General features: G+C 43.4%; 2 protein-coding genes across 2 annotated transcripts in view; one reads left to right on the top strand and one right to left on the bottom strand.

The window, feature by feature from the left end:
- Window positions 1-20,506, top strand: part of CDH23 (cadherin related 23) — a 561,993-nt gene that overhangs the window by 467,067 nt on the left and 74,420 nt on the right. The window lies entirely within an intron of this gene.
- VSIR (V-set immunoregulatory receptor) overlaps window positions 1-20,506 on the bottom strand; it is a 42,729-nt gene that overhangs the window by 10,547 nt on the left and 11,676 nt on the right. The window contains exons 2-5 of the mRNA XM_050959666.1: window positions 16,508-16,963; window positions 14,984-15,040; window positions 10,308-10,415; window positions 10-37 (exon numbers count right to left, since the gene is read on the bottom strand). Of these exons, the coding sequence (XP_050815623.1) occupies window positions 10-37; window positions 10,308-10,415; window positions 14,984-15,040; window positions 16,508-16,963 (649 nt within the window). The remainder of the gene's footprint in view (window positions 1-9; window positions 38-10,307; window positions 10,416-14,983; window positions 15,041-16,507; window positions 16,964-20,506) is intronic.

Raw genomic sequence — 20,506 nt, 5'->3', positions numbered from 1 at the left:
TTTCCTTACCTTTCCATTCTTACAAGTTCATGAGCACCTGCGAAAAGACAAAAAAAAGTTTTATTATAGTAATAAAAAACAACTGTTGCTATTTACAGTAAATTGCATGGCAAAAATATTAATGCTGCAAATTCAGAAATTCCTCTGCATAGTTTCCCCCTAAAGGTGAGCACTCTTCCTGCTTTGTAACTGGGACAGTTGCCCAGGGTCCTCATGTAAGGTGTCAGATATAGAGTTCTATGTGACACACAAAAGGCTGGGACATGGGCAAATTCCATCAGCAGTGAAGGGATTAAGTGTGGGGACCTATTCCAGCCCTAGCCATGGTGACCAGAATGCATTGCTGAAACTGAAGCAATAGGCAATGCAATACAATAGAAATGAGGTGCTCCAAAGCGCAGCACACAAGCGGTTAAGTCCTCAAGTTCCTTTCCTTTCCTCTTCACTGATTAGCTTGTGTTTTGTTTTCCTGTGCAGCTTTTTCTGTTCTCATAAATCTGTGATTTGGTGGTTTGGACTAGGGGAACGGAAACTGCCAATTCATCTGGAAAATGGATACCAAATTGAATGCTCTGGAGCTTGCCAGGAGCTGTCTCCTCTTTCCTCTTTCATTGCCTTCTTCGTTAACATGTTTTAAAGATGAATAAAAGTGGAAGCAGCCATAGCACAGGCCTTTTTATCCCACTGACACAACACTGACCTGCAGCTCCTCCTGCATCTTCCTACAGCTTTACTAATGGACCTTGAGTATGACTTGCAGAGCTCTCTTGGATTTCGACTCTGCATTGTCATGAGGAGGAGGAACCCTGTCAACTTGTAAAAGCAACAGATACTTGCTATGGAGCAGCCTGAGATCTCCAAGCTCTCATTGTGCTTCTGATCTCAATCATGTTTTGAACGTAGGACTCCAGAGGAGAAGAGAGGCTCATAATGCATGAACCCTTCCTCCAAAGCTTGCTGGTGCCCCTTTCAGAAGGCATGAACTCTGCTATCCAGGCACAGACAGGTATAAACCGCTGAGTTTCTTTGGTGTTAACCTTTGAACACAGCACTTTCTCTGGGCCGTGTAACAAGGTTATCCTAATGGAAAACATCCAGATAAGGAGAGTGACCCATGATGATTCTTGTATGGACGTTCTAAGCATTGGAGGGCTTTCTGGCATTTTGTTTTGGATTTGATTTCTGTAGTGTGCTCAGATTTCTTAGGGTGGGTGTATGCAGTTCATGCTCTGTGCAAACACAGCACAGCTGCTGATTTCCTTAGGAAAACTAAATTAAAGAAAATTCTGATTCAGCAGCATTGGTGCTCAACTGCACCAATTAGAGCCATCTTTCCAAGGCAATTGCATTTTACAGTATTTGTTCTTCCATTAAGGCTTATTGGTGAGGGAGCCTCACAATTTGGCCATGCTCTCAACAGGCTCATGGCATCAACAGGAGATTTGTCTGAGCTTGGACTACAGAATTGGCCCAATGTTAGTAATGTCAGTATTAGTGTTAATAAAGTTGACTTCAACATCAGTTATTTCAGCACCACCCCTATTAATAGTAGTAATATTAGGACTAGTACCATGACTATTACGACTGTTTAGTTTCCAGATCGTAGTAACATCAACAGAGCAGATGCTTGGCCGACTGTGCCAGTTTTATGGGAGAATTCACGCTCTGTGCCCCTTGCATGTCACATCTGTATAGGCTCTGTGCATTGTGGCCAGGTAGGTGTGCAAGGCAAGCTGTACAAACTCTGCAGAGAGCTCTCTTGGGACTGAGGGGTACATTCACTTTGCTGACACACAGCTGCCTTCTGAAGCAGCATTCGCTCCCTCAGAAGGTTTTTGTCACAAATGTACTGTTGCTTTTTGACATTGTTTTCAATCCCTGCGACAAAGCCCCAACAAAAGGTCTCGTTTCCATAAAGCCGTGAGTACAGGAGCTCCTTTGTTGTAAACTGGTATCGGGGTGGCTCCAGGCATCAGCACACCAAGCGCGTGCCTGGGGCGGCAAGCCACAGGGGGTGGCCTGCTGGTCTCTGTGAGGGTGGCAGTAAGGGAGCCTTCGGCAGCTTGCCTGCGGGAGGTCTGCTGGTCCCGTGGTTTCAGCGGTGGGGATGCCGAAGGCATGGGACAGGTGGACCTCCCGTAGCCATGCCACCAAATCCACGTTACCAGCAGACCTCCAGCAGGCATGCTGCCAAAAGCAGCCTGACTGCCATGCTTGGGGCGGCAAAATACATAGAGCCGCCCCTGACTGTCATGACATTTACACGTGGTTAAATGTCCGCAGTAAATATAGAGCAGGAGTGATGTTTGGTTGTTCTGCAGATTATTTCATGAATGGAATTTCTTAGTGCAATGAAAATGGAGTGGATTTCATTATACATCAAGTGTAACAACTATACTGCCTTGTCATAATAGCAATCAGTATTTCTCTCAGTTTCTCCTCCTCTTTTCTCTCTCTTGCTATGTCTCCTTTTTGTCTAGCTTTCTGTGCCTCTTCCCTGTTCATTTCTCATTGCTGTTATCCTTCCCTTTCTCCAGTCTGTCGGTCCATTCTCCTCTCTCAGTTTAAGTGGGCTGACTCCTGGGCCCCATCCTGCCCATTCCATTCCAGGCCCTGATCTTCCATTCAGTGAGTGTTTTGCAGGCTTGTAGGAGTGGACTGTGGCAGGCAGATTTCCTAGTATTAACCCTGAAAGTTTTTTGTGCTCTAATTCCATGATGCAAAATTCATCAGCGTTAACTATTGTTTTCACCATCTCTGAAGAATCCCAACTCCAGTGGGTTAATTTAAAGTGCAGCTGTTGCCCGTATTTTCACCTGCCATCACAACAGCATGACCCTGCAGCAGTGCCATTGATGGGAAGATCTATGTTCAGGAGTGACCTGAGACGTCTGTCACTCCCCCTTACCCTGCCCTAGCATAGAGGAGTGTACACATTGCTATCGTGTGACCCCTTCTGGCTTTGGGATTAGTGCCAGCTTTGTAAGAGAATTTGAGCCACACTTGTTGAGAAAGACATGATGCTTTGCTAAGTATCAATCTGGCTAGAAGGAAACCCTGCTCAACGAAAGTCTGGAATAAAGAGAGTGATGGGAAGGGACAGGTTGAAATGCAGGTCCAAGAATGAAAGGGTAGATTACATTTGCTGGGATCCAATTTAATATCCTGATTTTCTGCACTGCGGCGAAGGGGGAATCTTTGCATACAGAGTGGGTTGGAGGTGTGCAGAATGGGGCTTGCACACACTTTAGGCACAAATAAACAAACTGCTTGGAGCATTGCCCAGGCTTGCAGATTTTTCCCCTCTGAGGAAGGCAACTCATGTCCTGATCTTCCTCCCTTCACTCCGCAGGATATAAAACCAGCTTAGAAGGGGGAGAAGAGGAGGAATATTCTGCAATACGACAGTCGTGGGTTTGTTTTTTGTTTTGTTTTTTTTGTTCATTGATATCTGCAGATCTTAGTCTCCAGTGTTCAGCTGCCACTTCTTGAACTCAAAGGAAATGAGAGGCCCTTATGTTTGTGGCTTACTGTGTTGTTAGTTCTGAAGAGTGGGGCCATCCTGGATTGAAACTTAATAGAAGGGGAAGGAGGAGCTTCCGTTTCTGAAGTTAGCACTCTGTGAAACGAGGTTGCAGCTGGGCTACTGCAGGCTTGTTTGTACCTGGGTGCACAGGTGCCAACTTTCCCCAGTGCTGGTGGGTGCTCGCACCCACCCTGGCCCCACCCCGACACCACCCTTTCCCTGCTCCTATTACAACCTCTTCCTGAAAGTCCCCACCCCAACTCTGCCCCCCTCCCTGCCCCTATTGGATCCCTTCCCCAAATCCCCGCCCTGGACGTGCCTCATCCCTGAGCACGCTGCGTTCCCCCTCTTCCCTCCCAGCTCTTGCTGTGTGAAACAGCTGTTTCGCGGCGCAAGCGTTAGGAGTCGGGGGAAAAAGCAGGCACGCGGCGCACTCAGGGGAGGAGGCGGAGATGAGCTGGGGCAGGGGGGTCGGGGAGCTGCACCCACCAATTTTTTCCCGTGGGTGCTACAGCCCCAGAGCACCCATGGAGTCGGCGCTTATGCCTGGGTGCATGCTCTATACCAGCAGTTCTCAAACTTTAGCAACCCGAGGACCCCCATTTTTATATACAATTATTTGCAGACCCTCAAGTCCCCTGCTCAGCCCCAGGCCCAACCCCACCTCTTCCTGCCACCACTCCACCTCTGCCCCTCCTCTTTCCCACGTCTTTCCACCCCCTCCCCTGAGCACACCCTGTCCCCGCTTCTCCCACTCTCTCCCAGCACCTCCTGCACGCCACTGAACAGCTGTTCCCCAGTGTGCAGGAGGCACTGGGAGGGAGGGGGAGGAATTGTTCAGCAGGGGCCACAGACACCCTGGAGTACTCTTGTCGACCCCCGTTTGAGAAACGATGCGTTATACAATGTATTTACCTAGGGCCGACTTTACAGTTGGGTGACAGGGCCACGGGGCTGCCTTCCAAGTGCCACAAGCTGGCAGGCTTGGGTTGCTAGAGCAGGGGTGAGTGTGGGCAGGCCAGGGGCTGGAGCCAATGCCACCCACAGTTGCCAGGCTGGCGTGAAGGGGCAGGCAGCAGAGCTTGCCCCTGGGGAGCCAGCAGGCCACACACTGGTCCCCTTGCCCATGCCTGCGCATTTACTCTCCTCCTGTTAGGTGGTCTGGGGGGGTATGGCCAGGGGAGCCCCCAGGCTCAGAAACTCTGCCCTGTGCAGCTCAGCCAGGCTCCAGTGCCAGGAGTTGATCCTCGTTCCCTGCACTCCACACTGCTGTTCTCAAACTCAAAGAAATAGCACCAAAATACAAATTCTTCCAGAGTGCCATTTTCCCTAAGGTTGGCCATGCATTTATCTGCACACATGCTGGTAATATTTTAATAAGAGGACCCTAAAATATTTGTCCTTAGCCTGTCGTAAACTTCATGTCCCCTGGTTGCATGGCCGTGCGAAAAATAGTGGTGCACGACAGGGAAATCTGTTTGTTTTCCCATTTAAAAAAAAAACACACATCCTTTCTCATGACCACACTGAAAATGCAACACCTCTTGACAAGCACACTTTATATTAAATGCACATACTACAAATATTTGTAATCTGCTCCTGAGCAACATATAGGTAATAAAGGTGGGACTAACGGCCTAATGAGATATCAAGGGGATATAATCTCTGAGATTTAAAACGAAAAAAATACTTGGTGCAGTCTGATGTATTCCAATTTCAAAATCCTGACTCTTCAGAAGTACTTTTATAAGCCTCAGGAATTAGTTACCTCTGGCAGGGATGGTGAATTCATTCACAGACAGTGAAATCATCTCACTCCTCCCTTTAAATGGGGGGGGGGAAGGAGTTTTAACAAAGGTTTCCGGAGAGCCTCATCCAGTAAAACTCTTTGTTAATACACTTGTATATATGCACAAGTTCATACAACTCCAGTAGGTATTGTGCATACAAGTATGTGCATAGTTACTGCATGTGTGAACTGGCTGTGTATGGGTACAGACGTATATGCTGCACATGTGTGAAGGTCTGTGTGCAAATGTTTTCATGCCTATAGGCATGTAGTCATGTATGTTCAGTGTGTTTTGTGTAAGAGTGTGGTGGAAGTGGAAAAAACTTGATCATTCCAAATGATTCATTTGGATTTTAGAACATTTGGCTTTGGCTGTGTACACACCCCTCTGTGCTCTCTTCTCTGAGTATTCCCACAATGAAACTCACTAGCAGGAGCTGCCTGAGTCATTCCTTCTATCTATTTATTGTGGTACCACCCTTACTGAACCATTGCCAGCTAATGGAGGGCAGCACTGAGGTTGTGTGGTAGCCGTGGCATGCACCTTAACTTTGACGTTCTGCAAGGGTAGGAGATATTGCCAGTCAAACTTAAGTCTGTATTAATTAAGTGTTTGGGCAGTGAATTTTTGTTGCTGTTGGTTTGGGGTTTTTTAAGAAAGTGGTGCTAGTGAAGGGGTGTGATTGTGGGTCACCTGTGTATAGAGCTGTGTGATTTTTTTTTTTAATTTGTCAACCATACTGAAAAATAGTTTCAGGCTGACCCAAAATGAATTTTTTTTGACATTTTTAGCAAACTGAAAAGTTGGGGGCCAAACAAAATATTCTCAGAATGCTGCCAAAGGCATGACTCAGCCTCACAGTACATGAATGTAGTTCAGGTTCAGTGGCCACAGCACATCACCTTCAGCCACCAACAGAGCACCAGACCTGCTGCATATTCTCAAATGACTTTCTCTGGCTCTTCAACTTGATTTGAGCCACACTGTCAAGCCAACTTTTACCTTGAATAACTTTTAAAATATTGCAGGACAGTGGGCACCGGACACTAACTGAGATCAAAACTGAACAGGCGATATCTTTTTGGGAGGATCAGAGCCATACTTTGAGCTCCAGGTGTGTGCAAGCTGTAACAACTGTAAATCTTGGTACCTTTTTTTTTTTTTTTTAAGAAGAGCTGTATTTCTGGAGCCCCTTGCCCAAATGACCCCAAACTTTGAACACTAACTCTACCCTAAACCCTGATGAAGCATAGCAAATTTCAAAGCAATCTGGATATGCATGTGGATTTTAGACCATTGAAAAAAAATTGTCTGTCCGACTGTAAATAGTCCCACCCTGATATAATCCCACAGGGCCTATCACCCTAGTATCTGTGCCCTTATGTGTTAATTCAAAACAAAAAGGATTTTGAACAACAAATTCTCACTGAACATACTAGAGAACAAGAGCTAAGTTTTACCATTTAGAGTAAAACTGCCATGCATGGAGGACTGTGCAGAGCCACAGTCCCTCAAAGGACAGTTGCAGAGGCATGTTTCTACTCTAGACTCACAGGTGCACAGAGGGACTTTAGAGAATTTATCTTGTTGAACTGTTCCTCCAGACATGACTTTGGAAGCTGCTGTTGTTGATTCACATTCCCCTACCCCTGCCCTGAGTAAGACACTGAAATGTTGTTTGGGAGGCAGAGCATTTAATTTGTTTTGTACAACCTCTAACTTGCTACTATTCTTTCAGCCCCAAATTTCCTCAAGATGGTAGTAGTTGGTTTTCGCAGTTCAGTGAGTGCACATTCCTGGCCTTGCCTCCTTTCTGCCTTCCCGTTCTCCCTTTGGGATGCTGCATCTCCCTGGGAGCACACAGAAGAAGCAGTCCTTCTGATTCCCACCAATGGCAGTGACTGTCATAGTGTGGGAGTGGGAAGGCTCCAGGTGCCCTCTGCCTGTTATGCACCAACACAAGGGCAATGGGCTATCGGGCCCTGAGAATTCTGTTGACTAATGTTGAGCAATTGAGAGATTGCACTGTGTTCTGTGGACAATATGCATACAGGAAAGGTGGCAACACTTGTCTATGGCCCAGTTATGAAATGTGTGCCCCCTCTTTAGCCCGCAGTATGCGTGCATGTCCATTGCATTCTGCCTTTGTATGCTACATGGCTAACCATAGGCCTGTGTGGATGGGCATTCATACTGCTTTCTTTTGTGAGGAGTATTTATGCTATACTCATCACAAGACCCCTCCCCGAGTCAGTTTGTTCTGTCATTGCTGCCTACTGTTTCTCCTGGACCTCTGCTTAAAGGTGGCTTGCAAAGCAAAAGCTGACCCAAGTTAAACTCAGATTTCAGTCCCAAATGGAGCAGGGTTGTGGGAGAGCATTCAGCAAAGAAATAAATTTAAGCTAATCTTTTCAAATTCATTTCTTCTCCATCCCACCCCTATCAAATCCTAATAATATTTCTTGATTCAATGAATATATTCCAGAATGCATTGTTCTGTGACATCATAACAAGCATGGCTGGCATTGATTTCAGTCAGACTTCTGGTATTTGTTGATGTCACATTTTGGGGCATATGTCCAGTGAATCAGGATCTACCAAAGCATATTTGGGGCATATGTCCAGTGAATCAGGATCTTTCAGAAACAGGAGAAAAGATACTGAAATACATAAAACTTACTTCTGTACCGAACACTCCCTACAGCCTGGTTAGCCGCAACATTCAGCAAATCAGTCTCTGTTAACTCAATGTTCTTTTTTGCTTTTCCATTCACTTTAAAACAACCTCAAGTTGTGCGCAGGGCAATATTCCATGTGGCACGCAGTAACTCCTGTACTCAGGTGTAACAAGTCCTCTGCCTACCCCTCTTCCTGGGGCCCACTGGCTGCCTCAATAAAGCTCAGAGAGGCTTCTAGTTATGCAGCACCCATGGCTTTATTTACACAAGTTCTCCCACCACCAGTGATGTACTATGTACAGAGCTTGCAGGCCTGACAATCTCCTCTCCTACACAGAATCTGCCCTCAGCCTGGAGACTGACCTTCCCCTGGCCATCCCCCTTCTTCTGGCTGCCAGCCAACCTTTATAGCCCTTGAACCCTCAGGCCCACAGGTGCAGCCAGTTCTAAAGGCCAGGCATCAGACTTCTTCCCAGCCCCAATCTATTTCCCCTGATTGGGGCTGGCTGAGCAGGGGCTAATTAGGTGCCTTTGCACCAGCACTCTGCTACACCAGGGTTATTGACATAGTGGTACAGAAGCACCAACACAGGCCCCTCCTTTCAGCTAGAAATCGATGTTGAAACTCGCTGCTATATTTCACTAATTATATTTCACCAGATTGTGCAACACAAATCACTTCTCTATTTTATTGTAGTCAGAGCTGCATAGTTACCCACTGGCTCAGAGAGACTATACAGTTTCCCAAGGACTGATGAAATGTCACCACAACCAGGGTTTAAATTCTCTCATAAGCTATTTCTCAAAGTCCCCATCCCCCTCACACAGCTTTCAGGGCTCGGGGCTTCAGCCTTGTGGGCTGAATTTAAGCCCAGACCACAACAGAAGGTGGTGTCTCTTTCTGTTCGCTCATTAAAATGAGTGATAGCCCTAGAAGAGTCTGAGCAAGGCCCTGCCTGGGTTCTAGCTCCTCCCTGGAGCTACATGTTCTCCTAGGACTGGAGGGGGTGGGAGGGAGGAGACATTCCTCTGGGATTTTGTTGCCATAAGAATGTGGAATATAGGGAGTGTTTTGTTTTTTTTTAAAAGAAAGTTATAGTAGTAACTAATTTTTTCAATCATTTGAGTAGAAGAAAAGCAGAATAGAAAAGCTATTTCTGTCACACAATGAAGCTCAAATTATGGAGTTAAAAAAATTAACATTATATTTCAGCAAATGTTGCTGCAACAGTGTAAGAGATCTGATGTGACCAAGAATTGGTGTCATGTAATCAAAGTACCCTGCCACGCCCAGGCGCACTTTAAAACATGCTGTTGCATATTTACAGTTTTATTAAACTGCCCTGCCCTCAATCTGTGTTCCCTACCCCATCACTAATCCCCAAGAGATTTATGTAAACTAGCTTGTTTTCTCCAGGCTAGACAGCCTCCTCCTCGTATATGATAGCTTGCTAAAACCCAGATGTGTAATGCTGGCCTTTAGGATGCTTAACAGGGTTACATAATGAAGGCCAAAGCACAGAGCTATAAAAGAGGAAGCTGAAACTGATGAGCTGTAGTTCTTTAACATACAGTATGTGTAGCTTTCCATAACCACAGTTGCAAATTAGCATTTCTTTTGCACAAATGCAACCACTGGGAGATGTGAGGATGTGTTCCCCTCCCCCAGGATTTATTGGTTTCCCACCATTTTTAACTTGCTTCTGCTTACATTCTGATGTATAATTACAGTAAGAAGCAGTAAGAATACAAAAGCTTGTGTGGAACAGAGATAAATATGGGTCTAGGATGAGTGACATCCATTGCTAATAATGTGGTGACCAGAATTATCTTCCTGATGCCCAAGTCATTGTGTCTCACAGTCCGCATCTTAGTACATCACTGTGGACTTGGTAATGAGCCTTTGCCTGTTCTAACCCTGAATGCCTCCTACGGGCAATATGAAAATGGCTTCAGAGGGCCTGATTGTTTATGCACACAGGTGGCTAATGGGATACATTTTCACTTGGGGGGGGCAGGGAGGGCATTTAGCCACACAGCACACTTTAATATTGACAGGGATCATTCGGCTAACGTCACTTCAACCCCTGACAGGCTCAATGACAGAGCTGACTTATTCCTGCATTGGTGCAGATATTAGGGCTTTCTGAGTGTCGTGTCCTCTTCATGAAAGGTCCTAGCAATAGCCAACTAAGACGGAGAACCCACAAAGACATTATCCCAACATCAGTTAATGCTAATCATTTCAGTGAGAGATTGAAATAAAAGTGAGGAAGGGAAGGAGTGAGGGAATGGGAATATTTTGATACATACGCCTGGTGTTGACTGCTTGTCTCTGCTTGTAGATGAGGATCAGGATGAGGGGCAAGCAGAGAATGCCCACAATGCATGCTCCTGTTGCCAGCGCAGCTGCTGTGATGTCTGAAACAGAACAAAGAAGCCAGAGGTGAACTAAGTGAACGAGCGAGAGCTATTTCAAACTGCATGGCCTAAAGTCAGGCTCTCTTCTGAATGAACAATTAAAAACCCGTAGTTCTAATTCTCAGGAACCTCGCATCTGCTGAGGCATTCAAGAGCAAAAAGGAAAAGGTTCTGTGGGTTCAGGCTTCCCATCATACATAAAGTGCAAAGCAAGAATGAAAAAAAAGCAGTGTGCAAAACATTGTACTGAATACCCACTAAACAGGCCAATGAGGGAATTTAGCACTGAAATAAGATTTAACTTACCGTTTCCTGTCTGTGAAATCCTCCAGAATGTACTGGTTTTCTCAAGATACCCCAGAAGCATTCTGTGATACTGATGCTCCCAGAAGTCTCATGCAAGCATGCTACCATTACTCCTACGAAACCTGGGTAACCCATCAAACTTATAACAGAAGGCTTGACATTGCTTTGGAGGAGTAGCGAGTGGCATTATTTCTTCTGTCTATAGAATTGAGCTGGGTCTAAGCCATGAAATTTGGTTCCTAAACCAAACTTCTCCAAGTTCTAGGGGTGCTCAGATATACAGTTTTTGTTCAGTCCCAGCTGTGCTACAGATACAAATAGAAAATTATTTAATAAGTGATAAGATGCTTGATACAAAGTCCATTGAAAGACTGTGGAAAGACTCTCATTAACTTCAATGAGCGTGGGATCAGACCCCCAATCAGCTAACAAAAATTAATCACTCTTTGTCTTCACTAGCCAAATCATCATTCAGCTGTATTTCAACATACTGTGGTGGAAAAATTTCTTCAGTCATATAGCTTGGTGCTATTTTTAATATGGAGAAGAGGTACAGGACCACTAGCAATAGTTACAGTTATGGGCAGTAATAAGTAAACTGATTGTATACTGGAAAGAACTTTATAACCCAGATCCAGCTAAGGAATTTTCTTGATTTTCTTTGGAAGCTAAAGATTTGATCTCCGGCCTTTGTAATTTTTTAATGAAATTTACTGTAAGTTCAGCAAATGTAATGGGAGTAAGTCAGGACAGATATATGAGCTGCAGAATTGATAGGCAGAGACTGTGCAAAAATATTAAGTAATTAGATTGGGATGTAGGTTTGGAGTTAATTCAGCAAAAGATTCCTTTCAGGACTGGCTAGTGACCCAGCAAGTTGCATATGATTCAGAATCAGTCAGTGGCATTCATTGGACCTGCAGAAAAGTGAGAACAGATTTGATGCATCTTCTCTGAGAATGCCCAGAGATTCAGAAGAAGGGAGGAGGATCATGCTGATGGTGATATTCCAAATGATCAAAGGTGTGGGAGGCTAGCTGCAGAAAGCAATGCATTCCAAGATGTAGAAAGCAATGCATTTTCAAGCTGTGCAGACCATTCTTGCTGAGAACATCTTATAACAAAGAGGAACATATTGAGCAAGTGAACATCAGGATCTGGGCTAAATGTACCTGAGTAGTATAGAGGTATGAATGTTCTGGCAAATTTAGAACTGATTTCAGGCAATGTGACAGAAAGGAGATTTTTGATGAAGTTGATGTATATTTTTGAGCTTTCTGATTAAATTATCCTTATTTAGAGTACAGAATATATTTAATTCTAAATGGACCATATTCAGCTCTTGTGCAAGGGTTAAAGTTTACTGAAATCAGTAGATTTCTTTCTATTTTCTCTAGGTCTGAATTTGGCTCATGATCTTTGGACTTGACTCATGGTTTTTGAATGCCTGGCGTTTGCAGTACTATAAATTCACAGAATATATTTAGTACTGCCAACTCCAGGCATTCAAAAACCATGAGTCAGGCTCAAAGATCATGAGTGTGGTTTAAAAATAATAAATGAAGTTATTTTTATTAGCATTCTGGTTCTTGAGCCTTTACAGGTCATGTTTTCAAACCTTTCTCCACAATCATGAGGGCTACAAATTAATTCACTTTAAAAAAATGAAAAAAGAATCTCATATTGTCACTGGGGACCCTTCCCTGACTGACTCCTCTTCCTGAGAAGTCAGGTTTATTTTAAAATGGGTCAGAACAGGATTTTGATAGGCGATATAATCAATATGCAGCCAAATGTATTACTAGCGCATGATTCTTTTGAACTCAATATAAACAGATTTTCAGTAGGACAATGATTTCCCAGATTTCTTTCTATAGCATTTGGTTCAGAATTAGCATCATCTTGCAGATTTAAGAATTCTGGGTGGGGGCCGAGGCTGTGCTGCAGAATAGAGTTTAGTTTTACATAGCATCTTCCAGTCTCAAGATATATTTAAAAAAAAAAAGTTAGATACCTGGAGTTTAGTGACTGCAGGGACAAACAGATGAACTATTTTGTGCCCAGCAACAGCTCAAACCCACAGGACATTAGATCCCTGTTGAGAGAGAGAATGTTGGCTAGGGCACATTGGTGATTATTCCCCATCTCTTCTGGAAAGTGCCATGGGATATTTCATATTCATTTCCACAGCAACTAGAGACAAGTAGCAGAGGCTTTGATTTGCTATCTCCCAATCTAAAGGATGACAAGTGAAGGCATCAGACCTGTAACTGATGTAATTGCAAAGCACACGGTGGTTCAACCCTCAGAATGACATGACAGGATGAAAAAAAAAAAAAGGCTGAAAAGCACAAGGGGTAAGTGAAGTTTTCTTTGGAACTGCTCTATGCATCCAACTTCATGCTTCCGCCCCCCCGCAGGATGCTGGACTGTGCTTGAATGCATTCCACCTTACAGTGGGATTTAAAGTCAGATTCAAACAAGTAGTCCCTTGGCTTCCATTAGCCTTTTGGTGCTTGATATTGGAATTTGCCCAGTGTTAAACACTGCTGCAAAGTCTGATGGTGTCCTTTAGCATAAGCACCAGTTCTGCAATGTTCTAGGGCATGAGGCTAAAACTGGAAGGAGAAGTAACTTGTACCCGAGGGGGAAGCCATCTGTATTAATACAGAGGCCTCATTTTTGAATGTGGACATCGTTTTCAGGACACCACATTTGAGGGTTCAAATTGGCACTTAGGTGCACAATAGGTTATTTACTAATGTGAGGTATTGGTCTGATCACTCATGTGAGATTTGGATTTCCTCTTTAGATACGTATGTTTTCAAATTAAAATAGTTTCTGTGACAGAAGAGAGATGACTCAGTCTCAGGATAGTAACAGAGTTTTCATGGTATCACACAGGAAAAGGTTTCTCTCTGACACTTTGGCTCTCTAAAATAATTCGCTGCTCAATTCTCTGCTTGTGGCAGTAGCAGTTAAATCTCAGACTTCTGTTCTGTGTTTCCCTGAACTGGACTCTCGTATTTACTCCATCCAGGCCTTTTGTGTGGTTGCCCTGCATAGGGCAGTTCGCAGAACAGTGCGCTGCAGAATTCCTCTTTCTAATGGCTCACTTCCTACTTTCACGGCTTGCGCAGTTTGGGACCTGGACCAGCAATCACAGATCACTGGGTGATGGTAAACCAGTCCAGCCAGTCAACCACAATGAGTTACTCCCAAGACGGGTTCCAGCTCTTTTGTATCATAAGCTCCTCAGAAAAGGGCCTTTGTATTTTATTTCTCTGTAAAGCACCATGCACATCTCTGGTGCTGCAGAAATACTAACCACTATGCGTGAACAAGTGAGCATCCAGAAAACACTCCAAAATACACTGATGTGGAGGAAGGGGCAAAACAGAAAATAGCTGGAGGGCCACAAAGTATGATAGCTACAGCATTTTCACATTAGACTCAACTAGCCATGTGGGGCCTGATCCTGCCATTGATCCACAGACTGAAATCTCCATGAAATAAATGAGGGAGTTCTGTGTAAAAATAAATGGCTGGATATGGCTTCAGGTGTGGGGTTAGGGAATGCCGACCAGGAGATAGAATGGACATGATGGGATATTGACAGGAACACAGAGAAGGGGGAAAGCACTGCTGTCCTATCTGTTGTTTTGGGAAGACCCCTCTCCAAATTCTTCACCAGGACTTTGCAACAACCAGCAAGACCGCCGCCAAATAATTTATCCCAGGTTTTATGTGCATGCTGGGACATAGCTTTGGAGGGTTAGTTAGCACTGTGTGTAAAATCATGCCGTGAAAGCCAGCAGTTGTATACTACCACAATAAAGCCTCAGGGCCAAATGCTCAGCTAATGTAGATTGGTGTAGTCAATGGAACCATAGTTAGTTACCACAGCAGAGAATTTGGCCCAGCATGCTTTGTTTCATAACCCTAATTCTCTCGGTACGTGCTATGAGTGATTTCCATTGAGTTCAGTGGCAGTTATTTGTAGTCTGCATGGAGAGTCTGGGCTTGAGGAGATTCCAGGAACCTAGGACACAACTGTCCTGCAGATTACACAATGTCCCAATGGCTATTACTGTGTAGAAGCTAAGGACTAAACCTCCCAGGGATTTAACTGGAGTTTGTTTCTTGCAGCTAGATTATTTTGTCCAGGTTTTGTCTGAAATGCAAATGTGTAAAATGAACACCTGTGCCTAGGAAAATACATAAAACAGGATAATAAGCAGGGCATTATAGAGAACACTTACTTTCTTTGTCTTTGCTGGCACCAGGATGAAATGTGCAGTTTGGAAATGCTTCTCTAGCTGTGGAATTAAAGAGAAGAATTGGTTAAATCTCCCGGGATTCAGTTCTCATCCAGTAATAAGTCAGATAGAAAATCCTACTTAAAATTTAAACAAGGAATTTCATTTAACTTTGCTTCAATTGTCTTTCTTTTTGACAGAGAGAAAATCAGCTAGGGTTTAAAAATGGCAATGACAATTAGTTATGGCTGCTATTTCTGATCTGCCTTCCATCTAATCCACCTACAGTGCAGAGAGAAGATGTGGTCTATAGGATTTATTGACACACTTTTGGGATATGACAGTACAAATTGCTAGTGGTAAAGCTACCAATGTCTCATTTGCCACATTGTGTACAATGTGTACAAGTGCAAGTTAAAATAATTGTTCCAGGGATTCTCAAATGATTTTGCCGCGAGGCCCACATCTTAATGGAGCGATTGTCTAGTGACAGCCAGATTTCCTCTCAGTTGGGATCCCTGCGCCCATTCTTGACCACCCAGATCTCTTAACTGCCTGTTTGCAATTGCGTAACATCCCTGTGGCAATGACAATAATTGTTTGCATGGAAAAGTAATATTGATATTTAGTTTTCTCTAAAAGCAGTTAAGCAAGTGATAAAGAGAATGAGCACCACGTGCCCAGTCAGTTCTCTGCATACTTACAGCATAGCATTCCATGAACCACAGTTTGAGACTTGCTTTTATGATGCTACGCCACTCTCACTTCTACAGTGCTTATAAACCCAAATTATCTTAGTTGCCAGGAATCACAGTAATTAAAGCAAATCGTTAACTAATTTTTTCTTAACTCCAAAAAGAAATGATAAATCAATTATTGCAATTCTAAAAATAGTGGTTTTCTACCATTGGAATGTTAGGCCTTCTAGCTGTCCAGTAAGATCCAGCTTTAATTTCTAGCTCTTGATGCTTGCAAGATATTGAACAATCAAACTGTCATTGGTCCAGGACTAAATATAACTTCTGCATCCAAAACCAGTGTTTGATATTTCTCTGTCATTTTGGGCCTGAAAGTAAACTTTTTTTCAGAAAGAGATTGAAGAAAATTAATGTAACTATGTAATTTTTGTTTTTCTAAGCTGGGGGTGGCAGCGGGGAGTGTTTTCCAGCTGCTTATGTTTTTTAAAACGTTATGATCTTTTTTTCCTTTAACTCAGACCTATGACATCTGTTGCTCTTCCAGGCTTGGCCCGCACATAGTATTGCAAATGCACTTTGATTCTGATTACAGCACCCTCTGACCATCCAGTCCTGAACGATAAATAAACTGAGCCTGTGCTCCTCAGTTCTGACCTACAGCACCATCTTCATCTATTGACTTTGGGCCCAGTGCAGTTCCCACTAAAGTCAGTGGGAGTCTTTCTACTGATTTCAGTGTGAGTTGAAGTTGCACAGGAATTTAGCTGTTATTTTTTCTTTGTAAAGGCCTCTCCCACACACATTCTGCACGTTTCCCAGTTACATCTACCTTTCTGTATGCGGAGTTCCATGAAGCCATGAGCCACTTGCTGGTAATTGTGTCTGTCATGTTCCTTTTTAGTCTCTACCACGTAACAGCAGTAATTGCCACTGTCCTGCAGAGTCAGATTCATCATGATGATATGAAATGTCCCATGGTGGTCTGAGGTGGTCTCCAGCCCATGGTGATTTGCTCGTTCTCCATGGAAGTACCTTTCTGTGACATTGCTGTGTGTCCCATGATGCTTCCCTGGCTCATGATGCAGATCCCTTTCGGTTACGTTGCGGATATGTTGCTTCTCAGAGCAGCTTTGGTCTCCATTGCTGCTGAAGTACCAAATTTTGTAAAGTAAGTCATGCCGAGCAGAGAGTGGCCCAGAGATCTTGCATGTCAAGGTAACATTCTGTCCTTCTGGGCAGACATAGAGTGAATAAGGAGTGGTGATCTTGAAAGCTGTTATCTGTTCTACATGGAGAAAAGAAACTCTAGGCAATTAAAATGTAAGATAAATGGCAAAGTGTTTGAGAATAACAACTCTTTGCGCTGCTTTGAAGATATAATTTAACAAACACCTGCAAAACAAACACCTGCAACTGCCCTGTGATGTAGATAAGCACTATAACCATTTTACAGATGAGTAAACTGAAACACACAGAGGTTAGTTAAGCAATTCATACAAGGTTACACAGTGTGTCATTGCAGCTGATTTGAGATTAGAATCCAGGAGTCCTGTTTCAGTCCTGTGCTCTAACCACTAGTTTAAGTACATTAGATTGGGCAAACATTGCCTTTGGTTAGGCAAACACGCTATACAGGACATCACCAATGTTTGCAAATCCTCTTTCCCCTAAGAATTAGACCTGAGGTCTCATTGTGTATCTTTTGTCATTTCACTGTGCTGTAATCATATGAGTGACCAAACTATTCCACATTATAGCCTCCTTCATTCCATGCAGCTACTACTGCTCTTTGGAGCAAACTATTAAAGATGTTCTTAAAATAAAATAAAATAAAACCTCACAAGACAGATTTCACCAAGAGGAGCTAAAACTTTAAGGTATCTCCAATGCTGGCTATCTCTACTCTATTTACTCCATTACCTGCCTGATTGTTTAGGATAGTTTTTTCCCAGATTAATGCTTGCAAGTTAAAATGTTTTATCCACTTCTCTCACACGGCTACCCCTCTGATACTTCTCTGTGTGTGTGTATGTCTCCTTTATACATTTGGGTGGGGAGGTAGAGAGAGAGTGAATTGGACAGGGTAAACTTATGCTATAATATACAAAAAGGCAGTATGTCTTGTGGTGCAGAATTGTATAAGAAATCTTAAATCAGTAAATGTCAAATTACTTTCACAGGATTTAGATCTGTAAATCAAAGACAGCAGACACCAGCGAGTTTCTTTCTCATAGACAAGTGACTTTCTGAAAATCCAATTAATACCTGTCAGATACTTAAATATTTTGCTGCTCCTTCACCCAAGCAGAGTCAAAAATCTTGTAATAATACAACATGTTTAATACATGTTTTAAAAAACCACAATAGTGACACCTGACCTGTCCACTCTGGAGTTCAGATGCACTCAAAGAAACTGTACGTTGAACAGACAGCACTTTATTTGGACAGTTGTAATGTACAGGAGCCATAAATTAATCCAGTTTAAATTTTTTAGAGGGTCCCAGTAAGCAAGAGGAGGAGAAACCTCTTAGATCTTAGGGCTAAGTCCTGTTTCCATTTAGCAAAACTCCCATTCAATGGCAACAGGTTTGGTGGACACCAAAGTATTAAAAATATGTAAAAAATATGTAATGTTATGTAAATAATGTTGGAAGTGTACCTTAACCTTAAAAATAAGACTTATTTTCAGTAGGCAGTAGGCTTAATGTACTTGAACTATAACAAGTTACTATTTTTACTCCTGTCATGTAGCACGGAGCTTTTGCCCTCTTTCTGATTTGTGTGGTAGCAGTAGTGTTATGCAGGTCACTCACTTACTGGAACTAGGGCTGTGGGATGCAGTTCTATGATGTCTTAGTACTGTAAAATTTGCTGTGAGAGATCAAAGTGGATCAGCCGCCTCTGTGTTTGTGAGGGAAGGATGATGGGAGGGGGAGTACATGGTTCTCAAATGAGAACATTTCACAATACCTATGATTCAATTACAAATCCTCCTCATTGGCATTATATTCAGTTCCTTCTTCCCCCCAGTCAGGGCTCTGTTAATGCCTGTTAAACTGTTACTATTTCTTTTTTTTTCATGTCCTCACCCCCACCCCAGGATCAGACTGTTTTTTAACCTCACCCTGTTTATGCAAGACTGCTTGTGTTTTCCATTTTCTCTAAAGGCAGAGGTGGCACTGTCTGACACTCAAATTCCGTAATGGGGGAAGTTGTTCTCTGCAGAGTTTGGAAATCCCTCATCATTGTTTACTGAAAATTGTGCTCAGTAGAGGCCCAGCAAAGGAACAGCAAGGAATGTTTGTAGCTCCAAACTGAGGTATATTAGCAGAGCTCTTTTTGGAGCTTGCAAGGTGATGAATGTCAGAATTAAGGTATATGAGCAAAGTTGGGTGGGGACCCAGGACTGAAATACCTGGGGTGCTACAGGTCAGCTAGTGGTAAACTGGCAAATCTGTGAGGTACCATGACTGACATGGCGAGGCTGGGTACTGTAGGTCAATACTGCAGTGCACGTGCAAACATGTGGAGGAAGACTGGAACTGTGCCCACCTAGGTTCTGCCTGAGCCTCCAGCCAGCCCACTGTCCCAGAAACACTATATCCCCAGGGACTCCTTCAAAAACTGGAGAGAGAGAAAAAAGGATTTCTTTGGAGAGAGAGAACAAAGAATTTCTTTATTGTATTTTTGAAACTTTTGATAAAGGGGGACCACTTGGTGAGGTGTCTCTGGGGTTTAATTTGTTACAGCTACGATGGTGTTGTGAGGACAAAATGTTCTCTCACTGCAGTTACATCCTGTTGTTCTGTTGGCTCCATCTTTATTTGACTTGAGGTTTTTCATTTGATGTACTTCGCAGGAGCCAATGAAACACATTGCTCCAAAGTACCACAGAAGTCTTTCAGGATTGAAACAGGCTCAAGTTCACTTGGTTTACATACTGCCTAGCCCCCCAAAAAACAGACAAACCTTGTTCAAATAGAATTTGAAAATTACGTTCTAGACTAGGTCCCTACATTCACAAGAACTTAATTTCTAATGCAGAACTAATGTTAATCTATGCAGGGCCATGTGACTTTCTCAGCCAATACCAGACCTCCAGCTCAAATAGCAGAATTGATCTTGGACAAATGGAAGTGAAAAATACCCTTAAAGTCTTTCAGTTTTTGTCCTTTACTTGTTGTATTTAGAACATTGTTGGACTCTGAACTTCCTGGTGCACCTGAATCATTTAAGTGTATTATTTACTTTTATTCTCATATTATTTTTTCTAAATTTCAGCAGACAATGCAGGGAGTGAGGGAAATAAAGTCAGAGGGGCTCTGATACAGTGAAATTTCTGGGTGGGTCTCTGTGTGCTGATCTCAGTACCTAGGGCACTCTGGATATTTTTGTGCAAATATCGAAGAGTGGTTCTTAATCCTGATTCCATAAGGTCTCAGTACAAAAGGGGCCTCCAGGGACTAAGTAGAAGTCTATTGGAGGAAACTGCACTTGCAACACCTTTGACATGCATCCCATGGGATTCTTTGTGTTTCTTACCTCCCTAATAAGGTCCCCTGAAAATCAGAGGAGTGCCGCTCATCCCCACCAATTTTCCCCCTTTAAAGCTGGACCATCAAACTGTGAGGCCCCACATCAGAGGGACTCATGCCATGGCTTTCTCTCTTTGCACACAGTGGATAAAGCCATAATATCACGATTGGGTTTGCACTGAACAGCAGTTCCTAGAGGCTGAGAAATGGATGGCCACTCCACCTAGAAGAGTCAGCCCTGTGACAGAGCACTCTGCATTGCCAGCACGTGGAATGGACTGGATGGGGATTTT

This window comes from Gopherus flavomarginatus, chromosome 6, assembly GCF_025201925.1.
Source record: "Gopherus flavomarginatus isolate rGopFla2 chromosome 6, rGopFla2.mat.asm, whole genome shotgun sequence".
In the NCBI taxonomy this organism is placed as follows: Eukaryota; Metazoa; Chordata; order Testudines; family Testudinidae; genus Gopherus; species Gopherus flavomarginatus.
The sequence above is the reverse complement of the archived record's forward strand: the minus strand, read 5'-3'. Positions and strand labels throughout refer to the sequence as shown.